The 12,699-nt window shown below is 36.5% G+C and overlaps 1 protein-coding gene across 1 annotated transcript in view; it reads left to right on the top strand.

Moving 5' to 3' along the window:
- Nucleotides 1–12,699, top strand: part of LOC146437617 (transmembrane 9 superfamily member 2-like) — a 28,006-nt gene that overhangs the window by 9,545 nt on the left and 5,762 nt on the right. The window contains exons 9-16 of the mRNA XM_085060771.1: nt 157–265; nt 3,426–3,558; nt 4,658–4,777; nt 4,934–4,991; nt 7,237–7,396; nt 8,050–8,201; nt 9,730–9,841; nt 10,254–10,425. Of these exons, the coding sequence (XP_084916897.1) occupies nt 157–265; nt 3,426–3,558; nt 4,658–4,777; nt 4,934–4,991; nt 7,237–7,396; nt 8,050–8,201; nt 9,730–9,841; nt 10,254–10,425 (1,016 nt within the window). The remainder of the gene's footprint in view (nt 1–156; nt 266–3,425; nt 3,559–4,657; nt 4,778–4,933; nt 4,992–7,236; nt 7,397–8,049; nt 8,202–9,729; nt 9,842–10,253; nt 10,426–12,699) is intronic.

Here is a 12,699-nt window from a genome sequence, read left to right as displayed (position 1 = left end):
TTTGTGTACCTTTATCTTCTCTGGGTGGGAAAATACTAAGAGGTCTGAATATATAAGGCTTTTCCTCAGACCTGGGCTGCACATCTTGTATGTACTGGTACATCTCCTGAAACCTGAATAACCGGATTCAAAGTTTGACTTCTTTTTTATCTACAGTATAATGAATTCCCTCGTAATTGTTCTCTTCTTATCTGGCATGGTGGCTATGATCATTTTGAGGACTCTTCATAAAGATATTGCAAGATACAACCAGATTGACTCTTCTGTGAGTAAAACTTAGAGCTTTTGAATGAGCACATTTTTCTGGCCATAGTGACATCTGTCTCTTAGTTTTGAGTACAGTCTAGAGAGATGTATAACTATGATGAATTTGATACATGCTAGTATCTCTTGAGAATTAAAAATTATTGGAGATACTCTGATTAACATAGGCTGATACAAATTGATGTTGCATTTTGCCTGTGGCTGGAAGGTGTGGTGGAATCACATACTTTGTTTAGTTAGGAGATCATAATATTACAGTTCATGTGCAACACAGCTTCTGACCTCTAGGTGTGTTGGGACTACTTGGTATGTGTGTAAGTGGTATTTTGTTTTATTTGTAAATACAATTCCCATGGTAAACACTGTGTTGAGCTGAGTCTAGTTTGTTTATATTAGTGAGATGACTGAAGCCTGTTGCCATCCAACTGAACCTGTTGTGAGTTCTTTTGAAATATGTACTCCTTGAAAAGGGAAAGCAGCAGGTTCCTGTAGTGGAAAAGAATATAACTGGTTGTGAGTTAAAAAGGCTTCAGCAGTAGACTGATTTTTACTCGGCCTTCTACTCCTTGGTGAAAGTGATACCTGCAACTCAAAGATGAGAAGTAACGTCAGATGCTAGAAAGATTTGAATTTTCACTGTTACTGCTGTCTGTCTGGTTAAAGAAATACTTCAAAATGCATGAAAACGTTTCATATTGAAACTAAAACATCTGAAAATACTTCTGTTCTTCTTTGTGGTTTTGATATTGAATATCTTTTGTTAATGTAAATCCAGACAGTGATTTAAAGTGGAATAATTTTCTCACATCCTTTAGCTGATAGGTTTTGTGAGGCTCCTGTTTGATCTCTCAATTAAATTATGTTCAATATCTTATGCTGTGTTGTCTTTATTAGTTGATCATTCTTAGTGTGATAAAGAGCAAGACTTGCAGAAGCTTGATTAGTTTTCATGAGTAACAGCAGGGATAGGTGTGACTTTCAGAAAACCACAGTTTTTTATTTTCGTGCCAGGTGTAAGAGACTTAAAGATCTGTTGCAGTTCAAGCAGCTTATTTAAAAGGTGTGAAATAATTGTGCAGAAGAGGACCTGGGCTGAGGGAGATACAGTGAAGCAAATTAGTATCTCACACTTAGGTGATGCTGGTGATTGTACTTTAGAAGAGATTGATGCGCCAGCCAGTGACTGTGGTCTTAGAATGTGCATTTAATGTTCAACTAATGCCAAATGGCTTTTAGTGTGATGTGGATTTAGTAAGACATTCATTAACAAAGTTTAGAAATCATTAGATTACTTTTGGGGTCTTATGACTAAGAGGAGATTCCTGAACTGAGGAGAACTCATCTCAATATGTTTTCACCAGTGAGAAGTAAAACTCTCATCCTCTTTTTTTGTTTTTTCTTTTTTTCTAAAATCTCTTTTGTAATGACTACTTGAATGCAGGGACCTTTAATCTTTGTTAGAATGTTTTGAGAACTAGGCTAAATTAATGCACTTTTAAAAAATTTAGAGTAATTCTGCTCTGTAGCTTACTGCTTGATTTAGTTGTACAATGCTCATAATTACGTTGTATGTTAAAGGTTAGCAATATAAAATACTGCTGAATTTTTTGAGCGGAAATCTGAAAAATACTCTGATTCACAGCTAATTAGCCAGTAAGGGAAGAACTTTGTTAAAAATGGAGCTTTGAGACAAACTGTGGCACATAGACTCATACACGATAAATCAGAGGTCTCAATCTGCCAGACTTGGTTTCTCCTTATTTCTTAAACCAAGATAATTACCATGTAGCTATTTGTTTTAAAGTTTGCATTAGAGCCAGAAGGTGTCTTTTGAGTGTGTTTCCCAGATGAGTTGTTGATAAGAATTCTATACCAGCCATTCCAAAACTGTAAACATTTTCTGTTTCTTTCAGGAACTGAAGTACTAAGCATTTGTTCCTGCTTAGTGTTCCCCATTTTGGAAACAGATTTGCTTCAGGTGGTAGCCTTTGAAGCTCTTTCATTCCTTACTTGCGACTACCTGGGAGAAGTCTTTCTTCTGTCTTGCCTGAACAGTTTTCTTGTCTTTATCACAATTAGTTCAAGTTCAGACTTACAGGAAAATTTTGTCTTTATGCTTCTTTGACCAAACAAATCTTTCCTTACTGGAAGAACATTGAGGTGTTGGAATTATACCTGGGTATCTGGTATCATTTTCTATCAGGTGTAGGATGTGATTTTTTTAATTTTAATCAGTTTTATCTTGTGTTTATAGTTTTGAATTTTTGTATTCATATATCAGACTTCTGAGAGTAATTTCTAGCAAGCAGAGGTATCAGTATGGGGAAGGCAAAGACAATCTCCCAGGAAAAAAAAAGGTTACATCATCTGTTGCAATTTAAGGTGTTCTGTGTCATTCACCGGTGTGGTCTGCTTTCTTTCTTACCCTGTTTTTCGGCAAGCTGTAATTCTAGTGGTAAGCGGTCCTTTGAATTGAACTCAGTATTCCTACACTAAATGGAACGTTTAGCTTTTAACTTTGAGGAGTAGAGAGTCATCTTTTTGTGGGATTGGTTATCTGTGGTTGTGTGTGTTGGTTTTGTTTGTTTTTTGTGAATGGAGGTATCTGTTTGGAGTGACTTTATTGAAAAGTTTTGTTCCTCAGCAATGGTTCCTGGACTGAGGTTTCCCCCTCCCCATTCCATCCTTCCATCCATTCACCTCTGGCAGTGGGACAGTGTTGGTACTTTTCCCTCATGATTCCAGGGAGCAAACTTTGTTCTGGAGTACAGAGACAGTTCCATTCTTGTCCAGTATTGTCATTGAGACCAATGTGCTTTGAAATAGAAGCAGAAAAAGATACATGCATGAACTAGCTTGAAGTTAAAACTAAACTGAATGCTTTGTTTTAGTTTAAATTTAGAATGATGTTCTGTGGTTTGGCTAATTACATTTGCTTTTTCTTGCTTTAGGAGGTGAGGATTTTCTTGACAAATCTTGCCTTTTTCACGGAAACATTAGGGGGTTATAAAATCAATGAGTGATGAATCAGATGCAATTAGTCTGGCTTTGCATCTTAACTGGAAGCTAATCAAACTTTAAATATGTATTTTGCATCTTGTTTGTGTTAATTCACTACTGCATTATGTATCACTACTAAAGACATTGTTGATTTTATACAGGAAGATGCCCAAGAGGAATTTGGCTGGAAGCTGGTTCATGGAGATGTGTTTAGACCTCCAAGGAAGGGAATGCTACTGTCTGTCTTTTTGGGACAAGGAACACAAATTTTCATTATGACATTTATTACTTTATGTGAGTAAAGGTATCATTAAGGGGATGGGTTTGTAGTGTAATAGTAATAAGAAAGATGCAATATCATTAGACAAATGACAGAAGCCTTCTTTTGGAAATGAAGTCCTTCCTTTAGTAAAATAAAATATTAATGCAATTCCGTAACAGTGACTAGTTAGCTTTAGTAATGCTGTACTTGTAGGCATTGTTATTGAAAACATTGTGATATCTGGGCTAATGCAGATTCTTTATGAATTCAGAAATCAAACTTCCTTCTTACAAGTTTCTTTTTAAAAAACACAATTTTTTGTGGTCCAAGGGTCCTTTTTTATCCAAGGGTCCAGTAATGCAAGTTCAAAGATGTAATCAAAGCTTTAATGTTCTGGGAATGCTTTCTGTCCAGTATGTTTGATGTGAGCCTGCAGCCATGCAGAAATAAGAGCAAGAATGCAGGCCAGTGAAACAGTACTCACACAATGTTGAGATAACAAGATCCTACCATAAATAGCTATAAAAGCATATGATTGTGTAATCTGTTACAAGATGGTGGTTTATTATTGGTTATCTGTAAAGTTTATGACCATTCCTTCTCTTATTATACAGTAGAATTGGAAAGTACACTTACTACAAAAGAAGAATCTCTCAAATTTTGTTCTCTGGGTTTTATTCAGATTTTCTTGTTTTTTTTATAGGGGAGCTGCTTTCTTCCATTTATTGTATGATACTGTAAGATAACTAGAATTTTCTTGATAGGCTTGTCTTTCAGTGTTGATCACAACTCTGTATCTTGCTTAGCAGTGATCATTTCCTGTGCAATCAGTGTAGTAGTATAGAAAGAAATTGGTGGCAAAAGAAGACTCTTCTGGTGGATGGTGGCATTTTATTTTTTCAGCCTTTTGGCTATGAGAAACTTTCTGTTTAAGACTTGAGGTGGAAATAATGCTTTTGAATGAAACAGTGCTATTGGGGTATGTTCATTTGATGGGGATATACAAGAGTTTATGCACTCAGCCTTCATTTAAATATGTGTTGGTGAAAGGGATAAACCTTCATATTGATCTGTGTTACAGGGGAATTTTAACATGTGTTCACAAATAACTAAATCTTTTTGTTTCTTTAGTCCTAGCTTGCCTTGGTTTCCTTTCTCCTGCCAACCGTGGTGCTCTTATGACTTGTGCAGTTGTATTGTGGGTCTTACTGGGAACTCCAGCTGGTTATGTGTCTGCTAGAATGTACAAAAGTAAGTACATGCATTTATTTAATGTAACAACACGTTAAATTCAGAATTGCTGGGCTGGAGCTGGTGCCTCAGACAGCATTCTGCTTCTTGCTGCCATTCTACAAAGTGGTAGGAAAAAGTCTAGACCTTGAAATTGTTTTTACTTTTTCTCCTCAGCGTTCAGAGGCGAGAAGTGGAAGACAAATGTCCTGCTTACAGCTCTGCTCTGCCCTGGGTTAGTATTGTTTCCCCTCATTCTTTCCTTTATTCTTAAGTATAAACTAATCTGAAGTGGGAAGGATTTGGGGAAAAGCAAGTTGTTATGATGCTTGTTTGTGTGATTTTGTTTATGGTACTCTCAAGTTGCTGTTCCTTTTGTGCATTGCTTATCTGTGAATATAAAGAAAAGTGAATTCTGAGGAGCTGGAGCTTGGTAGTCTAGAACACAACTTCTTGGCTCCTTGTTTTGTTGTCAGCTGTGGGGTTAGGAGGAAAGGGGCAACTCTCTTGCCAAGGCTGTGTGACAGCCTTTGGGAATCACTGCACCAGAACATTGGGCACAGTGATGTGGTAATTCCAGTTTGGTACTGCAGACTCATATGTTCTAGGTAATTCTGGTTATAGTCTTCTTACATAATTGTAGATGGTGTCTAGTTTGGGATATGGCTGTAGTATGTATCATACAGTGGCCAATACTGTTCTGCAATATTGGGAAGGGCAACAGTACTTAGACCTTTTGTTTTCTCATAGCTGTCATGATCTTTTGTGAGAATTAGGGGGGAGAGGAAGCAGAAATTAACTTCTTCTGCAAGTCTTCCATATTTCTTGGTTGCAACTTTGGGTGCATGAAGTTATCCCTTGGCAGATGTCCTTGGCAAAAGTGGAAGAAAATATACATTTCTTAAGGTAGTTCTTCCCCTCAGAAACCTCAGAATATGTCTTCATGTAAAGCAGAATTTCATCAAATGAAAGGTAATGTATTCGATAACAACCAAGTGTAGTATTTCTGTGAGAAATCTTACTTCTAGACAAAATGTGCTTCAGTCTCCCTGCTGTCATTTAGATATTATCTGGAGAGTGAAGAAAATACATATCGATGGCAGGAATACTGTGCTGATTCTTTAAACTCCCAAATCAATTGAGTTTCATGGAGGAAGTAAAATGACTGGGGCTGGTAGAATATGAGCAGATGTCCTGATTATGCTGTGCTAGTTCAGTGAATTTGCTTAATATCATAAACAGCCCAAGGCCTTTTTAATCTCAATAGACTGATGGGAGTTCATATTTGCAGTATTTTTCCTAACTGTGGAGGGGGTAAGTGAGGTCTGTGTTACAAGCATCAGTAAAGATTAGAAAGACTTCTAAAATGGATTTGATTTTTATTTTTTTGTTCAACAAGATGCGTACACCAGGGGTCACTTGGGTGTGCTTATTGAACAAGTCTGTTCCCCCCAAACAGTTTTGGCCAGTGTTAGGCCTCTCCTAGGAATAAAAGGAGTCTATTGCTCTAATCCTTCCTCCTTCCTTTTTAAATTAAATACAGTGGAAGGATGCATGTTCACTTCAGGGCAGCTTAAATTCTGCCTCAGGAACACTTTTTTAACAAAACCCAGACAATGGTGCACTTTGCAGGGACCCTTCCTGAGGCTGAATTTTCTGTGGTTTGTCATTGAATCCTGGAATGATGGCAATTCACACAAGCTTTTATTTTATATGGGGTTCCTTTGCAGAAGGAACATTCTGCTTTGTTTTCAGAATGGGATGTTTGAAATCTTCATCTCATGTCTCTGAATTCTTTTCTAGTGTTTGTCCAGGATGTTTAGAAAATGAGGCAGATGTGTTTAAGGGAGGGAAGAACAGGTCTGGAGACATGTCATGGCTGATGCAGTCTTTATTTAAATTCTCCAGAAGTGTGGGCTACTTAATATGTGTAACTCCATGCTTACACAAATATTTCTGTTGTAGGGCAGAGCCCTCTTTAATCCCCCCTTCCCCTTGTGACACAAACTGCAGCAGCACATTATGTTTGTTGTGGGAGTGCCATGGGGCTTCCTAAATAGGAGATTTTGCTATCATGGTATTTATTCAGAAGGAATTTACTGTTTATAAAGGACCTAAATATAGGAAATATTTCTGTTAGTAATAGGAAAGGTGGTTCAGATAAGGAGCTTTTAAATTTATTCTATACTTCTCCATTCTTTGTATAACTTTTTTCAATGGAATGTTTCTGTTACTTTTTGGTATTATATTCAGTCTTTATTTAAATGATGGGTTTACCATAGGTAAACACACATTACATGTGTTGGATGGTGCTGGCATTTTTACTTTAGCTGCACCAGTGGTGAAAGGAACTAGGACTGTTGGGAAGTTGGAAAATTGAAAGAAGCTACATTTATCTTAACTGATTTACATTTTTTAGTACTAAGTGATGTGTATTCTTTCCTGAATATTTTAATGTCTTTTCTGATTTTGTTTTTCAGGATTGTCTTTGCTGATTTCTTCATTATGAATCTCATTCTGTGGGTGAAAGGCTCCTCAGCTGCCATCCCTTTTGGCACTTTGGTTGCTATTCTTGCTATGTGGTTTGGAATTTCAGTCCCACTAACCTTTGTCGGTGCCTATTTTGGCTTCAAAGAGAAGGTAGGGCCATTTGAATAGATTTGAAATATACCTGTCCTCTGTAATTAAGCCTTTGAATCTCTAAGCAGGAATTCTAGACAGGATCTGATTTGATTGAAACATCTATGGTCCCGTGATTGTAAAACGTTGTTTTACTTTGTCACAGTTTTGAAACAGAGTGCAAATTTGTAATGTCACACCAAACAGTTTTTTTCTGTCCATTCGCTATTATGAGTTTTTAATAATGATTTTGGAGGTCTTGCCGTGTGTGATTCAGCAATACCTCAGCCGTATTGCTGAGTTTTGAAGTAGTGCTTCAGAGGGGCTTCAGTTTTGTACTTCACTAGTTTATCGTGACAATGCCAGACAACTAAGAAAAAGGTGATGTTACTGGATTTTTTGAATTTTCTTTTGTTTTTAATTTAAGGACTGAACAGATTTATTTCCTTCGTGATCTGCCTACTTACTGGCCAATAGTTGGAATGTCTAAAGTACATGTGCTTTTTCCTAATGATGGACATGAAGTTTGTAGGTTTTTTTGTTTGATAACTTGTGATAGCTTATTAATGAAAATATGGTTATGTTTATCAAATCTTTAAATGCTAATATTGGGGAAAAGTAATCTTATTTATGATGTATTAATTGATATTTTATTTCTATTAATTGTTTTGCAGCCTATTGAACATCCAGTGCGTACAAACCAGATTCCTCGCCAAATCCCGGAGCAGTCATTTTTCACAAAGCCATTGCCTGGTATCATCATGGGTGGTATCTTACCCTTTGGCTGTATTTTTATTCAACTATTTTTCATTCTGAATAGTATTTGGTGAGTGTCATTTTTTTTTTCCCTCTAGTTATACAGGTTTAATAGTATACACTGTGAGTTTGAACGGCCTGAATCAACTAACATAAGGACTAAACCAATTTTAAAAGTTTTTGATAATTTTGCAGATTTTACAGAATTTCCACAGTCTGTATACTTATTTTTGTGCTTAGTACTTAGAAAGCAAATGCTTCTTAAAGACAACTTCAAAGTATGATATTAAAGTCCTATCGCCTTTTTTTATCTTTGTAGCTCTAAACAGCACAAATGTGGTTTCATGCTGTCGTGGTTAGGTAGCGCCTAATCCATTGTGTAACTATATTATGGTTTATGAAACTAATGTGATCAAGAAGTTGGAACTGTTGATCAGAATCAGGTCAAGATCTTGGGATTCCATGTTCTGCAAAATGAAGATTCCACTCCCCATGAACAGTCCACTCCACTCCTAAATCTTGTCAAAACCTAATCAAGGAGTGCATGAAAAATTAAACCAGTGCAATCTTTCATAACTTTCACAATGTAAACGTGAAATGTCTAATACATTGTTGTTCAATGGGAAATAATATCCTGAAGGTGCCTCATTTTATGGTGTCATCTATGTAGGTTGAGAGATCTTACAGAACAGTTTTCAAAATCAGTTCTTATATGCAAATACATTAGTTTACCTTTTCATACCAGTTCTCAAAAAAATAGAAGCCATGTACTGTAGCTGTGCTGGAAAATATAATCAGCTGAAAAACAGTTATATTGTGTACTTTTGTAGTTAAAATTAGCAAATTCTTAAATTGTTTCTCATTATTTATCCTGCAGAAGGGAAGCACGTAGGGAATATGCAACTAATACTCCCTCTGTCAAATCCTGTACTGCAGTAATTGTCACCTTCATTCAGTAAAGTTAATTTGGTTACTTCCCTTATCTGAAAGACACCAGATTAAAAGTAAATGAACATATATTTCCCTTGTATTTATTTTTGTGGGTGATGCTGTATTTGGTTAGCACTTGAGTTCAAGTCAGCCTTGGACTGGGACTGGAGGAGCATCCGGTTGGATGTAGTGAGGAGATGCAGAGACACCTGGAAAACTTAGCTGCAGTAGCAGGAAGGAAGTTGATATTGGAACTAGGGAAGAGCACAGGTGATGCTGGAGTTGGGGAAGCTAAAGATCTTCCCAACAAAGAGACCTGAAGTGATAAAAATCTCTGGTGGAAATTGCCTGTAACTGTTTCGTGTGAAAGTTCATAGATGCTGATTTCAGGTGTAATTGAAGACTGTTGCTCTGTAAAGCAGTGGTTTTATTGCTGTTAGCTTAAATAAATGCATATTTACAGAGTACACTCAGGGAAAGAAAGCTTTTTATGAATTAGCCAGCAGTGGTATAGGCACAGTTACCCCAGTGGTGTGGGTTTTTGGGTTTGTTGGTTTGGATTTTTTTTGGTTTTTGGTTAACTCAGCATCTGGTAATGTGACACTGTGAATTAACTCAGAACTTCAACCAAAAATGAGAGTCACGTTTTTATTTGTTTTTAATTTTAGGTCTCATCAGATGTATTACATGTTCGGATTCCTGTTCCTAGTTTTTATAATTCTTCTGATTACATGCTCGGAAGCTACAGTTTTGCTGTGCTACTTCCATCTATGTGCAGAGGTAAAAGTTACAGTTCTGATGGAGATACCACTTGTAATTGGAAGATGTTAGAAATAGAGGTGAGGTATTCACATACACTGTGAAGTGCTGGACACTATGAACTGAGTGCATTTTCAAGCTTGACATGCCTGTCTTAGCCACACTTCTGAAATGTGTCTTTTGCTTCCAAATCTGCTGCTGGCAACAGATAGGCAAAAATAAATAGCCTTTAACTTGCAGTAATTTCATGTTCCTAGAGGAAGCAATACTGCTGACTTTGAAGAAAGAATCTGCATGACACGTTGGAATTTTTCTGGCCTAAATTTTGCATAATTAAATGTGTTTCATAAGACAATGTTATTTTATCACCATCTTATTTATATTCCATTTCCTATATGATGATTCTTGGTGAATGGTTTATTGTTTCTTTCAGGACTATCACTGGTGGTGGAGGTCGTTCTTGACCAGCAGCTTTACAGCAGTTTATCTCTTTATCTATGCAGTCCATTACTTCTTCTCCAAACTCCAGATAACAGGAACTGCCAGCACCATTTTATATTTTGGTTACACAATGATCATGGTCTTGATTTTTTTCCTTTTCACAGGTAAGTACAGTGTTCAAACTAAAAAGTGATCTCTGGGCCCAGGGGCAGTACATGGGCGGAGTTGGCGTATAGAAACCAATAGGGAAAACCTGAGGGAGTGGCCAGGGCCATGTGGGAAGGGAGGACATAAAAGGAAGAAAAGGGGTGAGGAAATACAGAACTCAATATTGGGGGGCAGACTGCAACAGGTTCTGGTATTGAAATGAGAAACATCAGGTGAAATTTAGACTACATGGAACATTAAATACACTTGATGACTCTTAAGGCGGTGTTACTTATATGGTTTGTGACACATATATCAAAGTAAAATATTCTTTATGTTCTTTTCCTAACTTGAAATTACATTTATTTATGGTATAATTAATTTTCCTTTATTGAATATTATATTAGCAGTGAGTTCAAGCCATTATATTTTTAAAGGGCTGTTCTTGTTCCCTTTGATATCTAGCCTTAACTTGATAACTGGTATTAGAAGTTCTGTAGTAAGAGATAATTGCACTCTGCATATGGAGGATAAAAGATATTTTTGGCTTTCACTATCACCAAGTGAAGGAGGTTGGTGCTGGGGAAAAAGTGAATGTTGAGAAGATAGAGTTTTAGTACTGTTTGAGTTACCTTACCTGCTCATTGAGCACCACTTCATAATGATGGAAATGTACCTTAACTGGAGGAACCTATTTGAAACCTATTTTGTGTTAATTGTCCAACTTTTCTGATGTTACTCGTGCAGACTAAGTGTATTCTACAGGATTACACTAATGATCATAATCACTTGACTGAAGCTATAATTTTGAGGTTGATCTGATGAGAAATCTATACCAAATTTACCATGTATTAGTCAAATAAAAAACTCTTTGAGGGGTCCTGGCCCTGAAAAATAGCCAGGAGTGTTTTATCTTGGTGTTCATCATACTGCTGCTGTTGCGCATGTAGATTTAACACACAAAGTCAGATCTTTTAGGTGTTACTGCTTGGTATCATGAAATACTGCAATGACAGAACTAGAGAAAATGCTTGTTAATATATGATGGGCTGTTCATAAAAACAGCCTTGATGGTCACTCCAAAGATTTGTAATAGAGGATTTCTCTGTGGATGGCAGGATAGTTTATATTGTTACCTGTTAACTTCTTCTGCCTGTTCATTGAAAGCTGCTGTGATTACTTTGTGAAATGCATCACTTAGTTAAGGGCAGTTAAATGCAGTTAAAAAAGAGTGGCTAAAACAGGTAATGAAAGTAAATCTCAGCATCAGACTTCATTTGTCAGTGTTGCAGCGAGAAGGACCTCTTTCATCTTTGTTTCTTCTACTGCTGGTTGACATAAAGCAAAAAAACCCCACTGTTTGTAATAAACGGAAGAAAATTACTGTGTTTGAACAAAGCAGTTAAGCTGTAGAAATTACATTAAGTAACAGGAATTGGCACTTGTTGCTAGGCTTTTGTTTTTTAGAAATACGTCTCTTCTAAGAAGGACAAAAAAAGTTCTGAAAAGAAGCAGGGGAAGAAACCAGGGAGGATATAATTTTTCTATTTTTCTAATTATTAGAAGGCAAATACAGAAGTTTGCATATTGCCAGTTAAACCCCTGCTAAATCCTGGTGAAACAGACAAGCTCCAGATGTCTTCTGTAGTACATATCTATCTATATTAAAAAAAACCCCAAAAACTATAGTCTAAAATGTTTTAATTACTTTAAAGCAATGTGTTAATATGTGTCTGGGTTCTAGCCTAGGTTAGTTGCTTTCCTGCCAATTTCAATTTCACTTACAAGATGCAAATTAGTAGAATTAAAAATATCCCTTTCATATATAAAATGATAATTGAAATTGTCATGGCAGCTATTGAAATGGTATTAAAAGCTTCAGATATGCTGATCCTGGAGTTCTTGATGTGAAGGCCAGTGAGGCCCCAGAAGTACAATAATAAACTGTGCTGCTGTTATTTTTGCGGTGTCATCTTTTTCTTTTGGAAAAAATCACAATGGTGCTCACTATGCTGCATTTGTAGCTCATGAGGAAAGCTACTACACGGTCCCCCTTTTTTTTACATGTAATAGAACAGCTAGTCACTAGAAAGCTAATGGGTATAGCAGATACAGAGTACTTAATAAATCCTTGCTAATGTAAAATGCTGTGATAACTTTCTTTTCCATATTTAGTTTGGTGATAGATTTTTGGGCCTGAAATGTAAGCTGTTCTAGACAGATGGCACAAGCAGAAAATACCTAACTTTGTTTTGTTTTGTAAAGTACTCTGTAATAGCCCTTGTTTTAGA

Source organism: Lichenostomus cassidix, chromosome 4A, assembly GCF_008360975.1.
Source record: "Lichenostomus cassidix isolate B80296 chromosome 4A, HeHo_3.0, whole genome shotgun sequence".
In the NCBI taxonomy this organism is placed as follows: Eukaryota; Metazoa; Chordata; class Aves; order Passeriformes; family Meliphagidae; genus Lichenostomus; species Lichenostomus cassidix.
The sequence above is the reverse complement of the archived record's forward strand: the minus strand, read 5'-3'. Positions and strand labels throughout refer to the sequence as shown.